Source organism: Miscanthus floridulus, chromosome 2, assembly GCF_019320115.1.
Source record: "Miscanthus floridulus cultivar M001 chromosome 2, ASM1932011v1, whole genome shotgun sequence".
NCBI lineage: Eukaryota > Viridiplantae > Streptophyta > Magnoliopsida > Poales > Poaceae > Miscanthus > Miscanthus floridulus.
The window spans coordinates 171,072,768-171,099,554 of NC_089581.1; the positions used below are offsets into that span (position 1 = coordinate 171,072,768).

At 47.3% G+C, this 26,787-nt stretch overlaps 3 protein-coding genes and 1 pseudogene across 5 annotated transcripts; 3 read left to right on the forward strand and 1 right to left on the reverse strand.

The window, feature by feature from the left end:
• The first annotated feature begins 265 nt into the window (after nucleotides 1–265).
• LOC136540652 (uncharacterized) lies at nucleotides 266–2,114 on the forward strand (annotated as a pseudogene).
• A 1,323-nt stretch (nucleotides 2,115–3,437) lies between these two features.
• Nucleotides 3,438–5,456, forward strand: LOC136540653 (UPF0496 protein 3-like). 3 transcript variants are annotated; one of them, XM_066532661.1, is made up of 2 exons: nucleotides 3,438–3,806; nucleotides 4,375–5,456. In XM_066532661.1, the coding sequence occupies exons 1-2, from the start codon at nucleotides 3,758–3,760 to the stop codon at nucleotides 5,454–5,456; spliced, it is 1,131 nt and encodes a 376-aa protein (XP_066388758.1). In that variant the 5' UTR covers nucleotides 3,438–3,757. The 3 variants fall into 3 exon arrangements, with proteins under 3 accessions (XP_066388758.1, XP_066388759.1, XP_066388757.1); XM_066532662.1 differs by having other exon boundaries at nucleotides 4,378–5,456; XM_066532660.1 differs by lacking the exon at nucleotides 3,438–3,806 and adding an exon at nucleotides 3,991–4,249.
• Nucleotides 5,457–5,591: 135 nt separating this feature from the next.
• LOC136540654 (uncharacterized) lies at nucleotides 5,592–8,215 on the reverse strand. The gene is made up of 5 exons (XM_066532663.1): nucleotides 8,020–8,215; nucleotides 7,696–7,869; nucleotides 7,507–7,579; nucleotides 7,257–7,422; nucleotides 5,592–5,985 (listed from the first exon to the last, which is right to left on the reverse strand). The coding sequence occupies exons 2-5, from the start codon at nucleotides 7,847–7,849 to the stop codon at nucleotides 5,878–5,880; spliced, it is 501 nt and encodes a 166-aa protein (XP_066388760.1). The 5' UTR covers nucleotides 7,850–7,869; nucleotides 8,020–8,215; the 3' UTR covers nucleotides 5,592–5,877.
• Nucleotides 8,216–9,363: 1,148 nt separating this feature from the next.
• LOC136535692 (N6-adenosine-methyltransferase non-catalytic subunit MTB) lies at nucleotides 9,364–14,778 on the forward strand. Its single transcript, XM_066528058.1, has 7 exons — nucleotides 9,364–9,717; nucleotides 10,692–12,607; nucleotides 12,700–12,783; nucleotides 13,029–13,133; nucleotides 13,246–13,354; nucleotides 14,049–14,200; nucleotides 14,329–14,778. The coding sequence occupies exons 2-7, from the start codon at nucleotides 10,778–10,780 to the stop codon at nucleotides 14,473–14,475; spliced, it is 2,427 nt and encodes an 808-aa protein (XP_066384155.1). The 5' UTR covers nucleotides 9,364–9,717; nucleotides 10,692–10,777; the 3' UTR covers nucleotides 14,476–14,778.
• Nucleotides 14,779–26,787: the final 12,009 nt, after the last annotated feature.

Sequence of the window (26,787 nt, forward strand, 5' to 3'; positions counted from 1 at the left end):
CCAGGCCCCTAAAAATATGCTCTCACAGGGAAACTATTTTGCCAAACGGTTTACCTAAAACCGCTTCAGCTCCACCGGTAAAACTGTTCGTGGAGCTAAAGTAAAAAAAAAATAGCTTCACTAGGTGAAGTGAAAACCCTGCTCAAACATGGCCTTAATATATGCAAAATCAATATGGCTTCCATGCAACTCGGAGATCAGAAGCCACATGGAACGTGCAGGTAATTGTGCGATAGTGGTTTATGGTTTGGTTAGCCACGCTTGATCCGTTGGGGGCGCCCAGGGCCCAAGCAAACCGTCTCCTCACCCACATGGCAAGAATGGCATGGCGAGTGGCACTCGCCGCCGCCGTCCTCCTGTGCGCGGCCGCGGGGGCGGCCCTAGGGGCGAAGCGGGCGCGTATCCCGAACGACCTGCGCGACGTGATAGACGACGAGGAGGATGACGAGTGGCGCCATTATGGCGCGCCCTCCTCCCGAGGCCCGGGCCGTGGCGACGGCCCGCCGCCTGACCTTTCAAGGATGGATCCGGCCGCCCTCCAGGCCGAGCTCCTCCGCGGCCAAACCGGCCCGTCGTTCGGCTTCGTGAAGCTCCGCCCCGGCACCGCCCGCTCACAGGTGCGGATCCGGATCCTTCGACCTCGATCGCCGCCACGGCCGCACGCTCGTCGCCTCGTTTCACCGTGTCGTTAAAAATTCCCTTTTTTTTTAATTTTAGGAGGATGTGGTGGGGATCGCGACGAGGTGGAGCAATGTGCTGCGGACGGGATCGGTGGACGCCAAATTCGTGGCGGTTAATTTCGGAACGCTCATGTTCACCATGGAGAGAGGGCGAGACATTCTAGAGGTTGGTGCTCGCTTCCTTCCTTTGGATTGGCCATTTTCTTACAATGGCAGTAAAGTTGGGGCAGAACAGTGGTCTTTTGACCGGGAAAAAAAATGGTGGTCTTGATCTGACCAGTTCACCTGAAAGATTAGACGTTAAGAAAAAAGTGAGCAACTTAGTTCAACAATCTCATTCACGTTGTGGACTCACAGGGGTTGGTGATGTGGACTGCAATTACCTTTCCCTGAAATTGTGTTAGCTACATATCATACTCATACTCATACTGCATATTGGACAGTTGATCCTGAATTTCAATTTATAAGAAAAGTTAAGCGATATGCTTCATCACTGCCTAGCACGAGCTGGATAAGTTTTCAATCATTTCATTGTAATCTATGCATGGTCCATGGCTTGAAAATCTTTTTTTTTTCTAGAATACGCAGGAGGGCTACGTATCATTGCATTAAGATAGGAAAAATGAAGGCTCAAATAGCCAATACAAAACTCACACCACACCACACCACACACAGCTCGTGATTTTTAACTGTTACACGCGCCTGTTCAAAACAAAGAGACGACCAAAACCACAACTACTGGAGCTGCTATCTACCATGACTAGCAGCAACCAGACCTCTGAGAAGCGCCCGATCTAACCTGGGCGAGACACCATTAAACACTATGTCGTTCCTTTCCTTCCAAAGGATCCAAGCACCCAGGGCCTGAAAATCTTATACAAAAGTTAGACGAAATCACTGGTCTACTCATGTCTATTTATCCCATGACTCATTCACTCGAGCGTTATTACCGCTCAATGGTACAGAGCGCACTTTGCCATCGTTCTATGAGATCAGTCTCCACATGTGATTCAGAACTTGGGATTCGAGGTGTTTGCCTAGAGGCTAGAGCTGACAGCACTTCTGTAGCCATTCTACCATCTCTTTTAGGACGACCATTCTATCATTTTCAGAGGCTCAGTGCACAGCATGTAAAATTGAGGGCCGAAACAACCTAGAAACATGATTTCCTTCCAGATTTACAGATAAGATTCCGTTTCCTTCCCAGTCTGCTCAAATGTTTATAATTCCTCTCTCTCTTTTCCTCTGGTTTCAGCTGAAGGAGTTTATCCTGAGTCAGGCCTGAGGCCTACGAGTTTAAGATAGGTGATCAAATTTTCCGCAGGCCTGGAGACCCACCCCTGGACCAAGTTCTTGAGAAGCCACAGAAAAAGAAGCAAGTTCTTGACTAAGCCACAGAAAAAGAAGCGTCATAATTCTAGAGATGAACTGTAGATTCATTTTCTAATTTGTTCTACATGTCCTGTTCTTTGTTCGTTCGTTCTTCTCTTTGGTCTACTTCAGTTTTGCTCCCTATAGCAGTTTTACCTTGTGCAACCTGACAAAATCACAGGTAGTGGACTAGTGGTCCTCCTTGCCAAATGGTCTGTGTACTGCTGCAGTATTGTAACCACCGTGCTGCTCCCCCTCACCCATTCTGAATGCAAGAACGCAACCGTCCTTGATCGAGTCGTCTTCAGTCTCGCCAGTCGCCACTGCCTGATGTTGCCCGTTGCTGTTTGTCGGTCCATTTCCTGCAGTCTGCTGTAGTAGCCTTTTTGTAGAGGGTGTTAGGATCTCTGGAGTCTGGACCATTTGAAGCCAAAACCCTGATCCGGAGAAGACGAGTGTACTGGCGTGATCGGCGACCAACAGCGACGTCATTGCCCATCACTGAAAGAGAAAAAAGAGTAGCGTAGCGACCACCGGGCAACCAACAGCGACGCCTGCCGCTGCCGTAGCCAAGCCATTGTCACCATGTGTGCATGATCTGCCCATGCCCACCGCGGTGTCTCTTGTGCAAGGCACTGCAGCTGCGCGCTGGCCACCCTTTGCCGCCGCCGAGGAGGCTTGGGATATCTGCAACCTACTGTTTCCTCCAACCATCCACAGCTCCGCACCTCCGCGTCACCTTGTGACCGCATGGCAAGCTAGATCCCCGGCGCCCATCCCTCCCAGATCAGGAAGAAGATATGAGTGGCCGGCTGGAAAAATATGTCGGACAATCTGGCCCGCCTGCATGCGTTCTGGACCGCGCACACGGCAAGCGCGCCCCGGCCCTCCGCCGAACAGAGCGGCACGGCGAGGGCCCAGGGCCTGTCCCAGTTCCCATGCCGGTGGCGTTCGCAGCTGGCGAACGCGAAACGCTCGGGCGGACGCGGACGCAACGCAAACCAGCCCGCGCCTGGCCGGGTTCCCCGGGCAAAACACACGTCGCGATCATGGGCGCGCCACACGGACAAGCAACGGGAGCACGCACGGCGCCCACCCGCCGGCGGGGTACGGTGGGCGCCCACTTGCCACGGCGTCGATCGTCCATGGACCGAGCCGCGCGCGCGTCCATGCAGCAGGCCGTCGGTGCCCGATCCGACGGCTCCTGTGGAATTCTAGGACGTGCGCGTGTCGTCTGGCGTGTCTTGTTGAGTGCTGGCCAACCTCTTGTGCTTCCTTCCAAGCTTCCGCCGAATCAGACGACAGGTCTAGCTAGCGGTAGCAGCATCTGCTAGTAGCAAGCTGGAGATAGGAGGAGAGGCCGGAAGACTTGTCTTCGCGCCCAATGCAAGCACGATTTCCATGGCCAGCGAACAGAGATATCTTGGGGCGGCGCCTTATAAGTTCTCCACCCCTGGCTCATCACTTCCACCGGAACAAGAAACGCGCAGATAGTTGCTTCGCGGACCGAATCGCATCCATATATCAGCTGCGCAGCTCGATCGTCGGAAGAAACTGACCAACGCCGTGCCCGGCAGCGCGCCTGTGCCTGCAACTGCAACCTGAAACGTACGCGTGCAGTGCAGCCTTGTGCGTCGGCCCGGATCGAGAGAGCGCCAAGGAACTGGTTGTTCTATCGCAGGGGCAGCTTCGTTCTTTGATCGACGATGGGCGTCGCGTTCGGGTGCGTGCAGCAGAGCGACGGAGGCCGGCAAGGTACGTACCACTGCATCGACGTTCGTGCATTGTATTCAATCACATTTGACTTGGTAATGGTGTGCCACGTACCATCGTACGTATAGTGGCGCATCTGCCATGGTCATGGTCACCACGGCGCGGCGGAGTCAGTCAGCGCCGGTTGGAGTTTGCGTTGCGTCCGTGCGTGCATGCGTGTAGCAGCACGCCAGAACACCCGTTAACACTTAACAATGTTGTCGCTTCGCTTTTACACATAGCAACGCACAACCTTGTTACATTGTCATTTCTGCATTGTTAAGCAACTCAAACCGCCAGTTAAAATGCACCTGTATATGTCCAAATATCCATTGAGAAACCCTACTAGCATGTTGCATTACTAGAGGTCTCTAGACCAAGAGAAGAAATGGGTGGTAGCATGTTCAAGTGTTTCCAAGCATGCATCCACCAGCATCATCGTCAAGGTGGCTGGCTTTAGATCGATCCTTCATTCATCATGCGTGCCTTCATCTACATACAGTAGTATATACATGTATGTACGCATGGCACTTGATCTGTGTTGCTAACCTGTGTTTGCGTTGGCATGCAGCAGTGCACGACCCCAAGCCCGTGATGGAACCGTCCTCGAGCTTCGACTTCCGGGAGGAGTACACCAGCGCGTTCCGCACCGAGTCCTACAACGACTTCTGGGCGCGCGTCCTGGACATCACCCTCGCGCACGGCGCGGGGCTGGTGCCGCACACGGGCGGTGGCGGCAACGTCACGGCGTCCAAGCGCCTCCCCTCCTACCGCCTGTTCGCCGAGCAACTCCTCGAGCCGGAGCAGCGCGCCGTCCGCGCGGCCCTCGCCTCGCCATGTAAGGGCCAGCTCCACCCCGGGGTGCGCGACCAGCTCGCCACCTACTTCAACGGGACGGCCAGCGCGTCCTTCCTGTGCGGCCACCTCCTCAGGGACATCGAGCAGATCCGCCTCCGGTACCGGCCGCTCAAGACCACGCTCCGCAAGCTCGCCCGTGACGTCGGCGTCTCCAGCCTCGCCGACGTCTCCGCCGCCCTCGGCCAGCCCTTCGCCGCGCTGGCCGTGTCGCAGGGCAAGCTCCGGCAGGTGCGGCTCAGCTCCGCCGACCTGCTCAGGAGCCTCGACGCCAGCAGGAAGAAGGCGCGGCTCCGGATCAAGAGCCTCGCCCGGCTCAGGCAGCTGCTCTCGGCCTCCTTCATCACCGTCGTCGCCGCCGTGGCCGTCGTGGGCGCGTTCATCGGCGTGCACATCCTGGCCGCGTTCGCCGCGTTCCCGATGATGTCGCCAGCCTTGCTGGGCCTCTTCTCCGGCCGGTCGGTGCGGCGAGCACTGGTGCAGCTGGAGGCCGCGGCCAAGGGCACGTACATACTGAACCGGGACATGGACACCATCAGCCGCCTCGTGGCGCGGCTGCGCGACGAGGGGGAGCACATGCTGGCGCTGCTGCAACTGTGCGTGGAGCACCGCGCCGCGGCCGGCGAGAAGGGGAGGCTGGTGCAGGAGGTGCTGAAGCAGCTGTGCAAGAACGAGGAGAGCTTTAGGCAGCAGCTGGACGACCTGGAGGAGCACCTCTTCTTGTGCTTCATGACCATCAACAAGGCCAGGAGCATGGTGATGAACTTCATAGCTGGCGCAGAGCACAACTCCAGTTGACCACAAGAAAGAAAAAACTGTGCTTGTAGGACAGATTATAACTTGTGTACATATTAGTTTTTATTTCTCAAGTACAGGGAAAAAAAGAGAGAGCAAAAAAAGATAGGCTAAGATTTCCGAACACTGCCCATTGCACTTCTCTTGGATTTTTCTACGCATAAGCAGCAGATTGCAACATTCGAAATAGTAACCTGATTAAGGGTTTTACTAAATGCACCTGCATAAGTTAAATTTCAGTATCGTGAGGCTAAAAAAAGCCACTCCAATGGGCTGTTGAAGATCCCAGAATACAACATCACGGTGCAACTACTGGGGCAAGTATATATTTATGGCTTTACAAAACTTATGATTTGGTAATAAATGGTAATTGAGCAAGTTTATCTGGTACACCAATGATCATCCAATGTAGTAGGGAGTAAGATCAATCAGGTGAAATTCTCCCTTCAGGTATCTTTCTCTCCACTCGGCCAGTCCTTGATGGAGGCCAGATTATGTGGGTAACCCTCCCCTGAACTAGACCTAATGGAATCTGAAAAACAGCACAAATACAAAATAAGTCACACTGATGCAACATAATTTGTCACTAACATATGGTATTGGTTTCTTATATATAGTTGTAATGAGTTGTCTGAACTATTGACAAAGGATGCATTCTTTGGGAAACAACCAGAAGCTCAGAATTGAAAAGCCAAGAATGAATTGTGCCCAATTTATGCTTTCTCGCCATCTCCTCTACTAACTGTTCACTAGTTGTACACCATGGAGACATTTGAACCGATGATTACTGAAGAAAACCAGTGTCTGTCTAAACAAGCACACAACCAAGCTCATTGGTAGCAGCTTTATAACTCAATAGTTTCATACTTGGCAGTCAATGCAACACAACTTTTTTTCAGAAAAGGGACCAGATTTTGTTCCCAGTTCTATCGTCACAAAAGATTGCAATACAGCAACATAAATAGGAAGAAATCGCTGCAAGTTGTCGAGCCTCAAAGATTATCACCAAGGACACAGAGTGTGTGCTCCTAACCTGAGGTGCTCCTAACCTGAGGTGCACTAATGTACTTGTCTGTTGTGCTATAGGTTGTCCTGACTATCAAAGTTTTGCTTTATTCCCATTTTTTCAGTTTTTTTTGCTTCTCTTTGGTATCTAGTTTGTCTAAAGCTTGGTCCAAAGTGTTGCTTAGGAGCTTTCAGTTACTACAACCATATGGTGTATCGATTTCATTTTCAGGCAAAAACTACAGAATAAGAAAAAATGCTTTGAAGAGGCAACAAAAGACAATTTATTATCTTGCTATAACTACAGATCCAATAGGTTATAAATTTAAAGGACCACAGTGCTAAATAACCATGTAAATCTGAATGTTCTAAGATATAGTACCTATAGCCATTCTAAGAGATTCTAATGGTTAATGACATTTCTAACACAGATGCTCCACAACCACATATAGGCACCCAGTCTAACTTTAAAATGGCAGGGGATGAGGGGAGCATCTCAGCACTTTCACACAAAAGGAACACTCCAGGAGTTTCAAATTTTTTATATCAAAAAGCTAAGGCTCAGATTCTTTCGTAAGTACCATTGCTGGTCACTGGCCTTTTCAAATCACACGCACATGCCCTTCGGATTGAAACAGGCTACAACAAGATCCAACCATGGAACCAAAAATCCCCATGACCATCAGTAATCGATGCAGAGCAGGAGCATTATATGCACTAATAAGTTTCATTCAGTCAACTCGACATGAGTCAGGGCACCTGAATAAGTAGTATAGATGTCAAGAAGAACAAACTTACCGGGCCGAATGCCCTAGAATCCCAGCTACGAGCAGAGTTATCACCTTCAACCCAGCAATGACCTTCTGGGATCTTAGTGAGCTTAAGGGACCCAGGGATCTGTATCCACTCACCAGGAAGCCCAATCAACCTCTTCACAAACAACTGCTTATGATTGCTAGGGCACCTATGAGCACATGGGGAATGATCAGGATACAGACATGGAATAAGTCCGCGGCAACGACCTTTCCCAAAATTAGCCCATCCTTACTTGAACAAAATCACATCACCATGTGAGAACTTGTACTGCTCAATGCACCTCTTTTCTGCTAAAACGAAATCACCTGGTTCCAACACCCTGGTCAGCACAAACCAGAAGACCAAACTATTTGAATATGGACTGCAGCATAACCTAGTTGTCCATTGCCCAATTGATATGTACGAATTGAAATCATAATACCTCCCCAGACGCTGCTGGAGGCCGTAAACGTAGGATACATGGATTCGCCCGTCACCGAAGTGAAGGTCACATAGCGGTCGGAAATGGAGACGCCAATTACAACCGCCATTGCATTCCTCTTGGCTATTGACCAAAGATGGTTGTAGGTTCCCATGTTCAATTATCCAACTATATCTAGTCACAAGGATAAGGATAGCAACATTAAGTGAAAAAAAAACTGAATAACACTGCAGGCCAATGAGTGAAGCATGCAAGAACTGCGTGTGATCAGGAATTCCCCCTCTCAGATTCAACTTAGAGCACGTGGAATCAATCAAGACTTACCACCGAGGGGCGAGCAGACTCAGCAGCTGGAGAAGCACCGGTACTATTTAAACTGCTGCAGATTTATTACGGAGGAGACCGAGGTTGCCTCCGAAGAGGCGCCCGAGAAGAACAGCGGGGCGCCGTTGTCGTCCTCGTCGGCGGCGCCGGGGTGGGGTTGGGTTGGAGCGTCTGGCTTGAGCCGACGTGCTTCGCACGAGCAATCTTGGAGTAGAGTTGCGCAGGTGCAGGCCCAGTTGCCCACCCAAAACAATAGCCTCCAGCTCGGCCCAACAATACAAAGTGGCCCAACTTCTCCAATTTCCAATGGGACTTTTAACCTTTTGCCGTTCGTGCCACATCTAGCCATCGCAAACAGTAATCCTCCTATGTTTTTGTCATTTTTGCTGCCTGAGAAGGCCTACAGAGCATGCGAAATAATCTATGTACCCTTGCTGCTTCTCTCCCTCCAATCGCAGATGCGTGGGCTCCACATGTCAGCTTCGTCTTCAACCTCCCGCCATCACCACGCAGAGAGGGAAGGGAAACTCGTGCAGTCCCGATCGCGCTTTTTTTTATCCAAAAACTGAGAGGCGCCCCGTACACCGGTGCAAGAGAGTGACATATAGATTCTTTTGCACCTGCCTGCAATTCCCATCATCCTCTGCTCCTTCGTCGTGCCTGCCGGTGCCGGACTGCTGCCGGGTGCCACCGAGCACCGCTCAATCAGCAATCACTCATAGTTGCTCGCTCGATCCATGTTGGCGCACCCAAACGGTGTGGTTCGACCGTCGGCCAAGGAGCCGCTCTTCTCCTTCGACGTCATCGCGGACGTGCAGTACGCCGACATCTCGGACGGGCGGTCTTTCCTCGGCGTGCCGCGCTACTACCGCCACAGCATCACCGTGTTCCCGCGCGCGGTCCAGAGGTGGAACGGCGAGAAGAGCGTCGGGTTCTGCATCAACTTCGACGACATAGTCGACGACTTCTGCCCCAAGGACAGGTCGCTGGCCGCCTGTGCAGGCGGTGGTGCGCGAGTTCGACAACTTCCGCAGGAGGAGAAAGCAAGGTGTGCCGGAGGTTGAGGAAGAGGCAGCAGCACGACCGGGACTGCACGAGTTCCCCCTTCCCTCTCTGCGTGGTGATGGCGGGAGGTTGAAGATGAAGCTGACATGTGGGGCCCACACGTCAACGATAGGAGGGAGAGAAGCAGCAGGGGTGCATATGTTATTTCGCATGCTCTGAAGGTCTTTCTAGGCTTCCTGCCACTCTGGCGTGTGTAGCCTGTCATCTCAGTAAAAAAATAATAAAAACTTAGAAGAGTTGTGCCATCGGCTAAAAGTTAAAAATCCCATTTCCACATCCGCAGCGGTCCGCTCGGCATACCCCTCTGCACATGTTAGACTGCTGTTCGCCCGGCGTGAAGGCGCTTCTCCCCTCCGACTCCCGTTCCTGCGTTCCAAACCCTAGGTCCGTTCGCGGCGGCGGCGGACTGTCAGTGGCAGCTCTCCGCTCGACTTGGCTTGGGCGGCCCGCGCCCGGGTCAGCACCGCAGCATCCAGGGGCATCGTCGCGCTCGCACCCACTGAGGCCGGCGGCGGCGGCGGCTCCTGGGTTGGAAGCCGGCGCGGCCAAGCGGCAGTGCGGCACCGAGCCACCGTCCCACCGAGGAGGCCGGAGCGCCGAGCAGCGAACAGCGGAACAGTAGCATCCGAGCAGGTTTGAATACTCGAGTCTCTGATCGATTGCAGCACCAACTATGGATCAATATTCAATTGGCTTCCCATTAGATCAATAGTCGATTTGTTAAACCCTTTAATATTGCTACTACGGTGATGAAAATACGGGCAAAGGAAGAGATAGACTAGGCTCAGTAGTATACGGGTAGACACAGACAGAACTTCCTGGAACTTTCCATTTTGTTGTGACCAGTACCAAGATCTTTTCACTGAAAACTCAACCTCGATCACCAAGGTGGCGATGGCAATTATTGTTGTTATCGTCAGACAGTGGAGACCCTGATCGAGTGGTCTGAACAGTTCAGAGAGGAAGTGGAGGCGCACGTCTCCACGCTTACTGCAAATGGTTTGAAGTGAGAGACATGATGACACAATGGCCAGTCATTTACATCCAATGGTGAAAATGGTCGGGAAGGCCAAGCTTTGATTCACGATGGCATAGGGCCATCAGTAGCGACTAACAATTATTAATTCATGCAATCTGCTATGTGCTTAATAAATCTCATAATAATACACACTCGGTCCTGCTGATTAAATTAGACACCAATATTGCATCAATAACATTGATTAGAATTGCTACTTGTATTGTTAGTGAATATATGCTATTCATACAAGTTGCTTGCCCCCCTCCCCAACTTCACTTTTGGATTTTATATCTTATATATGTATCTTATGTTACACTTTATTCTGATATTAAGTCTGCATATTAGTTGACTAGCTATAGGAGCCAGCAGATGTCTATGGTTTGTTTTTGTTGTAGTTCCATTGTAAGCATGCTTATTTCTACCTATTAAATCTAAATGTGCAGCTAATTTAGATTTCTGACGTCCTTTCAGTTGACCTTGTTTGCAGTTCCATTATGACAAGTTCGCCTATCGTATACTGATTTCCTTTTGCTTTTGTCTACCCTTGGTAAGTCGGTATTGATATTGTTTATCATTATTTTGTGTATAGGAATCTCAACTTTCTTGCCAAGGTTTATCAGCTGAGTTGTATTATTGGGAAAAGTAGCAGTTTGACTCTACACATTAGAGAGTGCTATGGACGGGCCTGAGTCTAGTAGAGGTCGCAGCAAGCAGGAGGTTGAGGATAATATTAATGCAAGGAACACTTGGAAGGAGGAGCATGAAAATCAGGAGAATGTGGATAGCAGAAATTATTCTGATATATCCAGAAAACATGGATATGAATATGAAGTTGGGCATCAGGACGATAATAGAATGATTACACCTTCAAATGATAGGAATGAATCAAGGAGGAATGCAGATAGAAGCTCAGGCCTGGCCTGCAGTGCTGACGATGACGTCTATAATCTGAGAAGGGATTCACGATCGCCTAAAGTTCCAAGGAGAAGCCCTGATGATTCTAAGGATCGAGACTATGATAGGAGGAGGGGAAGAGAGGACAAGAATGATTGGGAACCTTCAAGAAGATTTAGCCCTGATGCTTCTGCCAGGAGTTCAGAGAGGAGAGAGGCTAGTAGGGAGAAGCAAGGGCAACGGGACCAAGAGGAAAGGGCATCAGTCAGGAGGTCAGATGAAGTTTATGTTGATGAAAATGGTGGTTCTCTTAGAGTTGACACAAGAGAAGCTTATAGAGATGATAAATCAGACAGAGGGAGGGACAGAAATTGGAATGAGAAAACCCGAGACATTGAAGGGTCTAAGGACTATGGGAGGAACACTCAATTGCGAGATACTAAGGAGCCAAATGATTCTGAATGGAGGAATGCACAGGAAAGGCTAGATGGTGGGAATTTCCATGGCCGAGGTGGATACCGTAGAGATTCTAGGGGTAGATCTGAAAGTGTTAGAGGTCCCTCAACCTATGGGAACCGATATGACAATTCTGACTCAATAGAGATTCGACCTAATAGTAATCTTAATTTTGGAAGAGAGGGCTCTGTTCCTGGTAGAAGATTTGAAGTGGGAGCATATCGAGATTCAGTACCTGGAGGAACTGATGATAAATCCTCTGATCATCCTGAATCAGATCCAAGTGGTAGCACAAGCATGATTCCTTCGTTTCCTCAACAAGGTCCAAAAGGCGATAGGTCATCTAGAGGAGGAAGGGGTAGACCAAATGGAAGGGATTCTCAAAGAATCGGAGTTCCAATGCCAATCATGCCTCCACCATTTGGTCCTCTTGGACTGCCACCAGGACCAATGCAGCATATGGGACCAAATATTCCCCATTCTCCTGGTCCTCCTCTCCTACCTAGCGTTTTCATGCCACCATTTCCAGGACCTCTTGTGTGGCCTGGAGCACGAGGTGTTGATGTGAATATGCTTTCTGTTCCTCCCAACCTTCCCATTCCTCCTGTTGCTCCGGAACATAGGTTCGCACCAAATGTGGGAGCTGGGTCTGGTCATAATATCCACTTAAATCAAATAGACACTGGGTTAGGTGCACCAACAGATGTATCAGGTTTGGGTTACAATAATATGGGCCCTCAAAGCCGTGACATGCTCCACGATAAACCTGGTTGGACGCCATATAGGAACAGCGGACCAAACAGAAAAGCTCCTTCAAGGGGCGAACAAAATGATTACTCACAGAACTTTGTGGACACTGGCATGAGGCCCCAAAATTTCATTAGAGAACTGGATCTTACAAGCGTAGCGGAGGACTATCCAAAGTTGAGAGAACTCATACAGAGGAAAGATGAAATTGTTGCAAAGTCAGCTTCACCGCCAATGTATTACAAGTGTGACCTGCGGGAACATGTTCTTTCTCCAGAGTTTTTTGGTACCAAGTTTGATGTTATTCTTGTGGATCCTCCATGGGAGGAGTATACTCACCGTGCGCCAGGAATCACAGATCACATAGAATATTGGACTGCTGAGGAGATTATGAATTTAAAGATTGAGGTTTTTCCCTTTTCTTTCTTTCATCCTTTCTCTTTTGCGAGTTCATTTATGCTGCAGAATTAATATTTAGAAGTGTATTTTTGAATCAACAGGCTATTGCAGATACACCCTCCTTTGTGTTCCTTTGGGTTGGTGATGCTGTAGGCCTTGAACAGGGTCGTCAGTGTTTAAAGAAGGTAACATAGCCTGCTATTTTCGTTCTTTAACAGTTGCACTATATATTATTAGTGTAATGTCATTCATTTTGGGGGACTGGGCGGGAGCTTGAAATCAGTTTTTTTTCCCTCTGATGGAATGCATAGCAACATATACAATGTTTCATACTTTCATTTCATCTATATGTGTGTTTTAATTTGCAGCTGTTGATGAAATGCTGCAATAACTAATAAGATGAGACTGACTGAAATTTTTCCTTGTTCAGTGGGGATTCCGTAGGTGTGAGGATGTTTGCTGGGTGAAAACCAACAAGAAAAATGCAGCTCCAAGTCTGCGGCATGACTCCCATACATTGTTGCAGCACTCAAAGGTAGTGTTGTGGTTGAGTAGTATGTGATGTATCATTTTTCTGGCATGCCTATATGTCTTTTTTCTGTATTTCTCTGGTTCTCTTGTGAAGTATCTACCCTTTCCATGTGCAGGAGCATTGCTTGATGGGCATAAAAGGAACTGTGCGACGAAGCACGGATGGGCATGTCATCCATGCGAATATTGACACAGATATAATAATAGCTGAAGAATCAACTGATGGTATTTTTCCTTTGGTTTTATTAGTTTTATTCCTATTCTTTATATATGCTTCATGCATTTATACTACTGTCTTATGACCAACGACTTCCATTTTCTATGATGAGGTGCATACACTCAATAAACTTATTTTCTCCTAATTTTCTTTTCTGATTTCTTTCTGTTGAAAATGGAGTTCTTTGTTCTGTTTTTATTGCTGCCATGGTATGAATATTGCAATTTTGTGAATTTGGCATGGTTGGCAAAAACATATTTGTCTTGGATTTATATGAATTTGGGATTACAAATTATCTGAAAGAAGGTGTACATTTTGTTGCTATCATTTGCTCTGTGGCATGCCTAGCTGTTTATAGGAAGCTTGGGGTCTTGATCTATAGTAATCTGAACTGTGGCTTAAAAATGAGACTAGATCATATGTCGATGATGGTCCTGAAACATCTGATGCAAATAGGTCTGCTGCATCTCTTAGGGGTAAAAATCACTTAGTCCCTGTTGTTTTTGAAGAAGGCTAACCCTGCTCTTTCAGAAGGCATATAACTTTCATACAGCCTCCAGCCCTCCATGATACTGCTGGGGTTACAAGCTTACAAAAACAATCCCAGTTGTAACCATAGAATCATATGCATGATTGCAAGTTACTGTTTTCGTTTGTTTATATGGTTAGCAACAAGTAGCATTGGTGTTTTTTCTTCTGCAGGATCAACAAAAAAGCCTGATGACATGTATAGAATCGTTGAGCATTTTGCTCTTGGAAGGAGGCGGCTTGAACTCTTTGGAGAGGATCATAACATCCGCCCAGGGTGGCTTACCCTTGGAAAAAATCTATCCTACTCCAACTTCAACAAAGAGGTAGATAGCTGGACATACAACTTCATATGCTGTTATCCGAAACACACGCACACGCTTGCTCAGGCACTTCCACTCCATGAGCTCCGCAGATCCTTTTACATCATCTCTGTTATCGGTTTTTCTCGCAGGCATACATTAGGAATTTTGCAGACAAGGATGGGAAAGTATGGCAAGGAGGCGGTGGCCGAAACCCTCCCCCAGAGGCTCCTCACCTTGTTGTGACAACACCAGAGATCGAGAGCCTGAGGCCCAAGTCACCCCCGGCAAAGAACTAACAGCCGTTGTCGATTTTGTAATGCGGGCTACAATTTTTACAACTGTAGCTTTAACGGCTCTTTCTGAAGGTCCACCTGAGGCCTTATGAATTTTCTGTCTACAGAATAAAGGATTTTGCCGGATGGCCAGCCTGTAGCAATTATTTTCCAGTATTCTCTTGTTGCCTGGTATTTTTATCCCCAATCCGCCAATACTTTGGATAGGATGTCCTTGTCGCTGGCCTGCTTTTAAGAATGCAGCCAGCTTACTTGTCCTCGAAGCCGTACAAGCCCCTTGGTATAGTGATGCTAAATTTGGATGCTTCCATTGTACATTATTATTGTTGCGTCAGCTTCTTTTTCGCAAAAAATATTGTTGTGTCAAATCGTTTAAGGACTAAAAAATTGCACTGCCTACATGATTGATGAAACGTCTGTATACTGTGTGTAGAGCGCGTGTTCAGTTCCATCCCAAAATCCCAAAGTACCTATATTTGCTGTCCGTGCATGGAGCATTTAATGTAGACGAAAAAAAAACTAATTACACAGTTTGGTGGGAAATTGCGAGACGAACGTTTTAAGCCTAATTAGTTCATGTTTAAACACTAATTGTCAAATAAAAATGAAAGTGCTACAATAGCCCAAAATTCACTTCCTTGAACTAAACACGCAGAGAGTATTATCAGGAAGGAATTCTCTCGAGCACTGCACGCGTACTCTCGCAGACAGGTAACGATTTGACAATCCTGGATACTGACAAAAATATCAGAATTAAACGGCTTCGACAGAACACCAGCCCCAAGCCAGCTCAAGAGAAGTGAGGAAGAACTTGGGCAAGGCGTAATGCGTAATGTGCAACGACAGCACTTTTGGCTTGTCCTTTGTATCGTCCGCAGCGAAGTGAATTCCAACCGGTGACGGGAGACGGCGACAGACGTACAAGTCGTTTTCGCCGAGAAGCCAAACCGGATCAGCTCGTCGCTACAGCAGAGGGCATCAAGACAGGTTCCTTTAAAAAAAATTAAGAAAAAAAAAGGGTTTACGCGTTGTCCCTGCCGATGGAATCTTGCAGGGGATGGAGATTTTGCCGCGTGATTCGGGAGCCACGCTGCACGCTCCCATTGCTTGCCCCTGGCCCTCACAGCCACAGGGTAACACAGATCAGCTTCCTTTTGTCCTGCTCCCAAAGCAAAATTATTCGCCGAATCTTCCAAGGGCACCCCTAGGGCCCTACCCTAATCTAGAACTGAAGCTACTGCTAGCTTGACGTTTGTACGACTAGACATTTTCAGCCTGTTTTTTTTTTTTGGGTTTGAGCTATGGGCTTATTAGCCAGCTAACTATGTTTTTCTCTCATAATAAATCAGTATTAGTCGGGCTTATCAGCCTAGAAACCAACCAACGCACAGACCGTTTGTTTGGAGTTTGGCTTGAATATCTTACCAGATTTAAGAAAATGGGGAGAAATGAAAGAGATAACGCATGCTCTTAAACCTGACTTGATCTGCTTTTTTTCATCCAGAACAGTGTTTTTCTCTTACAAATTCTTCCAGATCCTTCCAAATTTCCTTCAAGTGAACGGGGCCAAACTTGGTCCGGGTGTGGCTCAATAATTCAGGAGCGAATAGGAACAGTCATTAGCGGAGCCAAGATGAGCACCTCAGGGGACTAATCAATAGAGATTTAAAACAAATGTCGAAGATTAACGGTGAAATCACGTTTTTGCTACAGTAAATATAAAGGAAAATCACTTCCACAAGGGGCTGCTGCCCCTCTAGCCCCCCGTGGATCCGCCACTAGGAACAGTGTGTCCCCTCCGGTCGTCCCGGACGTCACCGTTGTGTCCTGTACTACTACTGGTGTTTTCAGTCCTTTGCTTAGGATCTTAGCAACGATACAAATTGGCTGCGATATCCCTTCTGAGACAAACCCTGCATTGATGGCCACAGCCATGGATAAAAAAGCGTGGAGGCCCGGCCGGCATCCATCCGCAGCGCCGTGACATGTTGGCTGGTTCATATGGTTTCTGGTTCGTAAAAAAGTATTGCTGATCGGTTTATGTGAGAGAAAAATATTATTTTGGCTGGAAATTTACGATCGTTTATGATAAGCTACAGCCAAACGAACAGGCTGATGGTCTGATCATGATTCGATTCCCATCTATCCACTCACCAGCATCTTCTTGTTCTGCAACACAACACTGCTACAGTCTGCTGTTCCTTTGCACCCCAGCTAAGTCAACATTTATTAAATATGTATGTATCACTACTACAGAAACGATTTTTAGGAGCGGCTTGTAACTTTTTGTAGGGGCGGTTTGGCTAGCCGTCTCTACCGAACCGTCTCTACAAATCATGTATTTGTAGGGACGGTTCCCAGGTCGCTCCTACAAATCGATTTGTAGGGACGGCTGTAGTATCAGCCGCTCTATAATACCTGTTTGCAGGGGCGGTTCAATCTAGAACTGCCCCTACAGTACGTTTTTTTCTAAAAAAATTTCAAATTTACAATTCAAATTTGACCAGAACAACGTTTGTTTCCGCGCATTCCATCCAGCGTTCGCATTGCCGAACGCCCTACGACCAACGTTCTGAACCGCCTTCGCGTTGCCGAACGCCCCGCGACCAACGTTTCGAACCGCATTCGTGTTGCCGAACGCCCCGCGACCAATGCTCCGAACCGCGTTCGCGTTGCCGAACGCCCCGCGACCAACGTTCCGAACCCCTTAGACTACAAGCACAAGAATATTATATAAACTACAATTACAAGTCTAATTCACAATAATATATATAATTCATCATTAAATATACAAATTACATACACATTGTTATCAACGTCCTAGAGCTAGCCTTTTAGTCTCACGAAGGTGCTGGTACTGAGGATTTCTACCAAAGTCAGACTCTCGGTCATGTGAAAGGGTCGAGATGGCGACTAGAGGGGGGTGAATAGTCCTTTCTAAAATTAATCGAGTCGGCTAACCAAAACAAGTATAGAATTAGAACTATCGGTCTAGCCAAGACTACACCCCTCTATCTATATTCTCTAGCACCTTCCAAAGATACTAATTAAGTAACAAAGGTGCCGGGCTAGCTAGAGCTCACCTAACCAATTCTAGGAGCACGGTCACACAAACCTATGCCACTAGTACTTTAAGCAACAAGGGAGCTCCTATACATGCTAGTAAGCAAAAGCACAAAGCCAACTAAGCTCACTAGCAATGCTCAATAACAAGACAACCAATGTCAAATTAGAGAGCGTAATTACTTAGCTACACAAACTAAGCAATGTGACTAACAAGGTTATACAAACTAAATTAGCCACGCAAGGGAGCTACTTCTATGCTACACAAGCAAGAAGGTAACTAGCAAGCTACACAAGCTAACTAATTATAAAAGCAACAACACAAGTTCAATGTATATGAAAGTAATCGCAAGCTTGTGTAACGGGGATGCAAACCAACGAAAAGAACAAGGTTGACACGATGATTTTTCTCCCGAGGTTCACGTGTTTGCCAACACGCTAGTCCCCGTTGTGTCGACCGCTCACTTGGTGGTTCGGCGGCTAATTGGCATCACCCGCCAAGCCCGCACGTCGGGCGCCGCAAGAACCTACCCCGGAAGTGATGGTAGCTTAATGGCACGCTTTACTAAAGTTGCTCTTCGTGGCTCCCGCGGGGTGAGCACAATGCCCCTCACAAGCTCTTCTTTGGAGCGCCGCACAAGCTTCTCGCGGGCTTCCACGGAGACCACCACCAAGCCATCTAGGAGGTGGCAACCTCCAAGAGTAACAAGCACCACCGGCTTGCAACTCGATCACCTAGTATCACTCGATGCAACCTCATGATGCAATCGCACTAGAATTGCTCACTCACACAATCAGATGATCACTATCAAGTATGTGTGAGATGAAGGGCTCCTAAGCACTCTCAAGCATAGACACAAAGTCCCCCAAGGTGCTCAGCACCAGCTATGGCCGAAGGCCACTTCTATTATAGCCCCAAGGGCTAAACTAGCCGTTACCCCTTCACTAGGCGTTTTTCGGGTCGACCGAACGCTCCATCGGACACGAATACCGGACGTGTTCGGTCGCTATACCGGACGTGTCCGGTAGCTGTCTGACCACCATGTGTCCTACCATTGCCTCCAACGGCTCTCTGACAAGACGACCGGACGCTCAGCATGAAACGACCGGACGCTCAGCCGCTGCGTCCGGTCGAGTCTAGTAAGCCTCCAGGGCCGACCGGACGTGACAGTTAGAAACTGGCCGGACGCTGAGCCTCAGCGTCCGGTCGAGTACAGTAAGCACCCACGGACGACCGAACGCGTCTAGTCACACCAGACCGAACGCTGCCAGCATCTGATCAACTATTCCACCGAACACCGTCTTTGCTGATTCACACCGGATGCATCCGGTGTGGCGATCGAACGCGTCCGGTCGCTGAGTACGTCACCAAATACCGGACGTGTCCGGTCACCATACTGGACGTGTCCGGTCACTCTGTAACCAGCGCGACTAACTCCTTTTCAACTCTATCTCCTTCACCCTTGCTCAAATGTGCCAACCACCAAGTGTATCACCTTGTGAACATGTGTTAGCATATTTTCACAAACATTTTCAAGGGTGTTAGCCACTCAACTTGCCACGTCACTCGATCCTAGCGATGATGCAAAGTTAAATCACTAGAGTGGCACTAGATGACCGATTATGCAAACAAGTTTGCCCCTCTTGATAGTACGGCCATCTATCCTAAACTCGGTCACAAACTTCTCTACACACCTATGATCGATGAAATGAAATGCCCTAGGTTATACCTTTGCCTTGCGTATTCCATTCCATCTCCTCTAATGTTGATGCAACACATGCACCAACATGATCGACAATGATATGATCCACTTCATATCATCACGTGATCATATTGGTTCATTGATCTTGACTTTACTTGCTTTTCACCATTGCCTTTGTCCATCGATGCCAAGTCTTGCTCAAGCTTTACCACCACGCGGTCCATCGCTCCAAAGCCTCTGACTTGCCCCTTCATGCTTACAACCGGTCCATCAAGCCAAGTCTTGTCTTAATCTTCTCCACCTTGATCACATGACTCAATGTCATGTCTCATGTGCAATGAGCTCCTTCATCATTACATGTGTGAGCTTTGCAACATCTTCAAGCCATTTTCACCTTTATGGCATATGTTGCTCACATATATGTACCTGTGGACTAATCACCTGTGTATCTCACATAAACATAATTAGTCCACCTAGGTTGTCACTCAATTACCAAAACCACACAAGGACCTTTCATCATGGTAGGCGCCTTTGATGTGTACAATCTAGTCCAATATGAAGTTGCAAAGGTCACCGACGAGCTCTAAGAGTTGGTCATCCTTGTATGGGTCTCTTTTTATTCCTTTCTCTTCTTTTCACTACAAGGGAATAAGTTTCAATTTAGTATTTCATACCATGTATGAAGTTTTTATACACGGGTGAAGAGGTTCAAACTTACCCTTAAGGGGTGTCTCCTGTAGGCACCGGTGTTACTCATCATAGAACATATATAGTATCCACAATATACATTCCTAGGCTTCTGCTTGGGACACTGTGTGTTTTGCACATAAAAATATTAAGTAATGCTTTTAATAGCCATGTAATGGAGTACTGAAGAAGTAAGTTACACTTACCGCACATAGTGTTTTTATAGCCAGCTTTTCCTTCCTTACTGGATCATGCCTTCCGTGATGTGTAGTGACATAGAACCTAAATGCCCTGTTCGAATTATTTTAGCAAATATAACTTGTTAGTATCCAAAAGTGAATGTTACAAGTATGTATACAAACATATAAGCTAATGAGGATTATCGATATGTATACATCTTGAGAATAGATATGAAGTCTTTGTATGTCACTGGGTCCCTATCTATTGAATCAAAGACCCATGACATACTCCTCCCGACATCGATGGATATACAAATCCAGTGGTTGCTGCATGGATTTAATCATAGAACTAGATAAGCTCTTTTGCATCGAATAAAATATATCAAACAAAGCTTTAAGTATAGAGTTGAACTTACTCGAAGTTGTACGGTAGCCATATAGTAGAGTGCTGTTGGAGAATTTTGAAAGCCAGGGCAATGTATGCCACAATCTTAAGGGACTCTTCCCTTAGTTTCACCGTACGGATGTGCTTTTTCTCCCAAAGAGTCTTTGCAGCAGCTAGCTCTTTGGCATCCAGTTTTCACTGTTTAGGATAATTAAAATTTGTTTGGGCTATAGCTTGAGGGTCTATATACCTGGCTTTTCACACTTGGCATTTGTTTGACAATGTGCACTTGCATTCTACAAATCATGGCGTGGGTTAGTTACAACAAAATTCAAAGATTACATTTATATCATATCTAGAGGACAAGGACTTATAGGCACCACGTGTGAATTAGATTCATCTCCATTGCTCCTAGGTGAAAGCATGTCTGCATGTCATTGAAGTCAAAAACAATTTTCCTGGCTAGGCTTCCAAATGTGCCGGTGGGAAAGCATGCTTGTATGAGGTCTATGCTCGTTGGGAGAACACGCAAGTACCAATCATGGAACCTTCTCATTCCAAATGGTAGGCGCTAGATGTCCCGGTTTGGTAGGAAGGGCTTGCCACTTTCATATGTTTTCAGGTAATCCTTTGACCATTTCATGGCATCAATATTTAGATGCTGCTTTGCAATTTGATGGAGTTTGCTAGTGACGGCCTCCTTAGAACCCCGTGATGGGACTTTTTTAACTTGGTTCTTAGGCTTGAACTGGTCATGGGAATATCACTTGGACATCGATGAGACGTCTTTCATCTGAACATAAACTAGCCTTATGGTGATTGGATGCTTCTTTCGAAGTTCCCATTCAGGCACGTCCTCATCTTCTCGTGCATCACCTTCTTTAGGAGGCACTCGTTGTTCATGTATTAGCTGTGCTTGTTGAGAAGACTATGGCATCTCATCATGCACTTGCTCAGTACGAGCTGGAGAAGGTTGTGGCATCTCATCAGACATATGCTCGCTAGGAGGCAGGGAAGAATGTGACATCTCAGGAATGTGGTGGTCACGAGATAGTGAAAATATCTCTTCGACCTCAACAACTCGCTCTAAATTTTGGAGAGGGGGATGCGGCGAAGAAGCAGTCAATATAATATCCTATTTGTGCCAGAGGATGAACTACCCAATAACATCTCCGAGTAACACCAGCCCCTCGGGAGTTACGTAGTCTATCCTCCACTACATAAACTTGGGCTTCACGGTATGCACCTCGACCCTAGTGTAGTCCGGCGGTATCTTATTATTGTGGTGTAAGCCACCGGGAGGATGTGCCACACCCGTTGTCACCTCCATCACAGTGTTCTGCTTGTCGCTGAGAAACACCAAGATGCAACTAGTTGGTTGTGGCAGAATCACCTAATCTAATACCTCATAGGAGTGCTTGTCTTCCATTAGACCCTAAGCACCCAAAGGAGAACACTAAATTACTCGGTTCCATCGGACACACCCCAGGGGAGAACCCAAAAATCCACATTTTTGCCATTAGGATCATAAATGAGAGAATAAAGCTTATATCATTCATAACCATTTCTTACATCACTTTTAATACAACATCAGAGTATAACATTTATTATTATAATAGCGGAATGTAATCATATTATCAGAGCTATGAATAATTTAATTGAACAACGGAATATAAATATGTGAATAGAGTTACAGCGGAAATGAATATCTAATCATGACATGATGAAGTATTGATATATAAACTATGACAACAGATTATAAAACTTTTATTTATAAAAGCATTTGGTGAGAGTTATAAATAACAACTACGATCGCAGCGTAAAGGAATCCTCGCTGAGCCCACCAGGAGGTATCCACACACAAGGGTCAGCTCTAACATCCACCTGTCACCTGCAACAAGGGGAATAAAACCCTAAGTACTCAATTGTACTCAGCAAGACTTACCCGACAGGAAGAAAGAAAAGACTCCAAGGATATGCAGAGCTATCTGGCTTGTGGGCTTATTGCATTTGCAGGAAGCATTACTAAGTGTGCGTCCTTATATTCGATTTTTATTAATAGCCGCATTGGTTCATTAACTAATCATTCTATGTAAGCACATGTACTACTTTCAAGCAGGTGGTAAGCAATTAGATTTTCTTTTCTTTCCATCTTCCATCTTTCAGTTCTTACTATGGTGCTAGGCAAGAAACAAGCCGTACTAGATCGCCCGGCGATTCGTGAATCAATGCCCCCAGCTGGGTATCCCAAAAATACATGCCCCACTTGTACCCAAGGCACAAGCAGGACCAACCCATCACTCTCCTATCCTAGGGTTCTAGGTCCCCGTCCAAACTGAGACTCCAAACCCCCGCACCTGAGTCCCAGACTCAGTGCGGTGCAAGGACCTCCTCTACCAAAAGAAACCCTGACAATTGATGGGCAAAGCAGCAGTGGCAGCTCGGCTCGGCGGCTGTGGGGCACGATGGGTGAGCGTGACGCGCCTGGTGGTGGCGTGCGGGTCACGGCCATGGCGTGCTGTGGTGACGCAACGCGGGCAACACGGTCTGGAGCGGGGGAAGTGAAGGGACGATGCTCTAGACGTGGCGTGGAGCTTGCGCTCGGAGGTGGGGGCGGCGCGGACGCCGGCGAGGCGCTACGGCTATAGTCTAGCTCGAGACGCATGGAAGGGCAGCAGCTCAGAGCGGACCAGGGAAGGGCGGTGGCACTGCTGAGGGTGGGAGAGGGGTAGTGACGATAGCTATGGTCCGAAGCGGACCAGGGGCTCAATGGTGGCTGCTCGCATGCATTAGGAAGGAGCGGCTATGGCGGTGCTGGTGCGAGGCAAGCAGAGGAGGGGAAGCAGCTCAGGCGCATGAGAGGAAGGCAAGGAGGATGAGCAGAGCTGGGACAGATGGGGCAAAGAAACAAAATAGGCACGCGAAAGAGCTGAGAGCGAGCTCGCCAGCTGGGAGTGGAGTGGACCGACCGGCAGCGACCACGAGCATGTGGCATAGCAGGCGAACAAACAAGGAAGGACTGTGTGATGCATCAAATCGAAGCAAGCAGCTAGACTGGTAGGCCCACATGCACGAGGTCACGAGGAAGCAACGTCTAGTACGGCAGCAGTAACCAGCAAGCAGACGAGCGGAGAAAAGAAATATCGAGGAGCAGTCAGTCAACTTGTATAGTCAATCGCTACAAGTATACGTTTGCTCTTTCTTCTAATTCTTTGTTTTAGAGTACCGTCGAAACGTATATATACCTATATATATATAGATCTTTAACGGTTTACTAATTTAGACAATTTACAACGTCTAGGCACAGGAAAATTTTAGCAAAGCTCAAATTTAAATTTGATTCAAAAGCTATATATATGGATATCGTTCTATTTATTAATGAATTTTATTTTATTTATAAACATTGCTTTTCATGCTTAATCTAATAGAACAAACCATTTACTATTGATTGGTCAGAATTGTCATTCAATATTCCTAAATATTTCTACGCACTGCGTAATTTAACTTGAGTGCTTAATTGAGTCTATGAAACTAAGTCACACAGGATTTGCTTATCGCTTCAAGTATGTTTTAAACCAAAAATTTGACAAACTCATTTCAAAAGTTTTACTTAGGCCTAAATCGTGGTGCTAAATAAGATTATAACACCGGGGTGTTACAACCAACCCCCCTTAAAAGGAATCTCGTCCCAAGATTCGAAGCTAGAACCAGAAAAGGGGAAACATGATTACCTTTCGTAAATCAAGGATTACACGCAAGATTACATGACTTTGACTACTAGACCACATAGGGATTCATGGATACATGGTTAAGAGCAACTTAATACAACCAAGACTTAATCCAAAAGTCAAGATAGATGAGGACAATGGAGAAACAACAAGAAAATGATTATCCAAAACATGGCGTAGCTCCAACAGATCTAGAAATAGTCAATTGAGAAGTCAAACATCAGGAACCCTAAGATCAAACTAACCAAAGGGAACTTGAACTTCTTCGACGGATCAAATTCTTTCTTCTTCTTAGATTACACCATCACCTCAGACTAACGAATCTCACTTCACAATGGCGATGGGATCTCATAGCTCTGCTCCGAATGCGAGGGAATGGGAATGAAGAAGAAGAGCAAGGACCAAGGGGATCTTTTAGTGGTGAACGGAGGTGGAGCGCAACACACTAGAAGCGGATGCAGCGGGGATGGGATACATAGATGGTTCATGCTGTGAAGATAAGATCGGACATGGTGTGCTTCCTACGCGAGCGGCAGAGGGGGAAATAAAGGAGAGGAGAGGGGAGGTCCACTCGATGAGGCAAGCACGCGAGTGGCCGTGTCTCCCAAAAGAAGAAAAGAAGTGAGGGAAAAAAGGGGAGGTCCGGTACGGGGATGAAGGCAGGGGGGTCGAGAGCCGACTGGATGCTAGGAAAAGAAAAAGCGCACGGTGCACAAGGACGGTGAGTGCGACACAATGCTATAGCCACGCGAGAACGGGAAGCTAAAGGGCCTGACACAGATGGCGTTCATAGGGCACGCAGCGAAATAACCCGGCATATGTAGCGCGGTCAACTAAACACAGGGCTTGGGATATGACATCCATTCAGACTTTTACAATCACTCCCGACTGCCCGAGGCTAACTTCCCGTACTACTCTTCTTTTTTTTCCTTTACTCAACCACATCCGTCTTTTATGTAGACTGAGACCATGTCATACTTTCTTCCTCCAAAACCACCTCCTCTTACTTACTTTGAGAGAACTCTAGTTTATCAACCCGTTGTGGATTTTCCATTTAAACACCTGAATATTTCTAAGGAAATTATTTGTAGCAAAAGTGGTATGGTGGTGTAACTTGGTAAAGGTACTTGGTCAACAACCTCGATACCAGCACGTGTCGAGCACCATGTGGCAGCTATTCTACAGGGAGCCCTCGGTTTTGTCGTGGCACCATAAGCTATTAACCAGGCAACTACTACCAATTTACATGCCATGAATGCGGTGGGGTCATAGACCACATAGTAAGGGGAGTATTGCAAGAGAAAATTCAAACAACAAAGGTTTCCTTCACAATAAGGGACAAGGAATTCAAATCCAATGGTGGATTTGTTTTGAAAAGATTCAAGTGTTCTGCTGGGACATCCACAATTAGCCGATACAGTGTCCAATGTTCTCCAATCAAGGTTGATCTGCTGGTATCTAAATGTCAATTCTCTTGTAACCCGCTTAAAATCACCCTAGAAAACTTTAAGCACGTCTAACGAACTGAGGGTAGATAAACACAATAAACACAGTGAAATAAATAAAATGCATCTTCCAACGGTCTTATACGGGTACATAATATAGGTATTTAGTCTCCCATCCATGACACAACATTCATCTTCCCAACGTCGGACGATTCCAACAACTACGGATGAAATCAATGGCAAGAGTACAATACTAGAGGACAGCAACAAAAAACACTACTACTACGGGTACAACATCTCAAGGCAACTAATCTACATCTTCTCGTGGCAATGGCTGAGTGAGAGGAATCAAGGACTCATCTTCTGGCACTTTCGAGGGTGGAGGTGATGGCAGTTCTGCATCACTGGTTCTCCTTTCAGGCAGGTGGATAGGGATCCCCTCCAAGATCGGGGCATCCTACCTTTCATCAACCAGCGTCCTCCACTTGGCCCTAGTGACAAGATAGGCCTCACACGACTAATGGACATGCCAGTCTTTAGCCTCCTTCAGAGCTTCTGACATGGCAGTCTCTCGGCTCTCAGCAGCTGCAGCACTGGCATGCGCTTCGGCGAGCTGCACCTAGAGCATTCGGTTGAAGATCTTGGCTTCCTCGACGCGTCAGAGACACGCCCTTAGCTCCAAGGCTTGCAAGTCATACTATTCATCCAGAGCAAGCAGGTACATGGTCAAGTGCACCATGGTAGGACTATCTTCTTGCACATCCTGCCCTTGCAAAGCCTCCATGCGAGCCCTCCATGCCCGCTGATTCCTATCCAAGGGTGGAAAGAAGCGCATGGGGGTATGGGCAATGGGCTCCTCATAGATCTAGCAGAGGTACCACAAGGCTTTGCGGGCCATAATCTGGTAGGTGTCGGTGAAGCTAAACCTAGTTGCGGTCACACTATAGGCTTCAGTGAGGTTGGGGAACTCTTCACTCTTCCCAATGTAGATGGTAACCTCACACCGATTGGTGCCATGCTTCTCATACTCACGGCCCTCATACTTGGGACGATCTTTGACTCTGAGCTTTTACAGGGTGGTATGCAGGATTCTGGGAAAACCCTCAATGTTTAGGCAGTAACTAC

Coding starts and splice junctions, on each gene's coding strand:
- LOC136535692 (XM_066528058.1), top strand. CDS start 10,778: ATGGACGGGCCTGAGTCTAGTAGAGGTCGCAGCAAGCAGGAGGTTGAG. Junction 12,784..13,028: donor GTCGTCAGTGTTTAAAGAAG/GTAACATAGCCT, acceptor TTCCTTGTTCAG/TGGGGATTCCGTAGGTGTGA. Junction 14,201..14,328: donor ACTCCAACTTCAACAAAGAG/GTAGATAGCTGG, acceptor TTTTTCTCGCAG/GCATACATTAGGAATTTTGC.
- LOC136540653 (XM_066532660.1), top strand. CDS start 4,192: ATGGGTGGTAGCATGTTCAAGTGTTTCCAAGCATGCATCCACCAGCAT. Junction 4,250..4,374: donor CCACCAGCATCATCGTCAAG/GTGGCTGGCTTT, acceptor GTTGGCATGCAG/CAGTGCACGACCCCAAGCCC.
- LOC136540654 (XM_066532663.1), bottom strand. CDS start 7,849: ATGGGAACCTACAACCATCTTTGGTCAATAGCCAAGAGGAATGCAATG. Junction 7,423..7,506: donor GGTGATGTGATTTTGTTCAA/GTAAGGATGGGC, acceptor ATGTGCTCATAG/GTGCCCTAGCAATCATAAGC. Junction 5,986..7,256: donor ATTCTAGGGCATTCGGCCCG/GTAAGTTTGTTC, acceptor GCTGTTTTTCAG/ATTCCATTAGGTCTAGTTCA.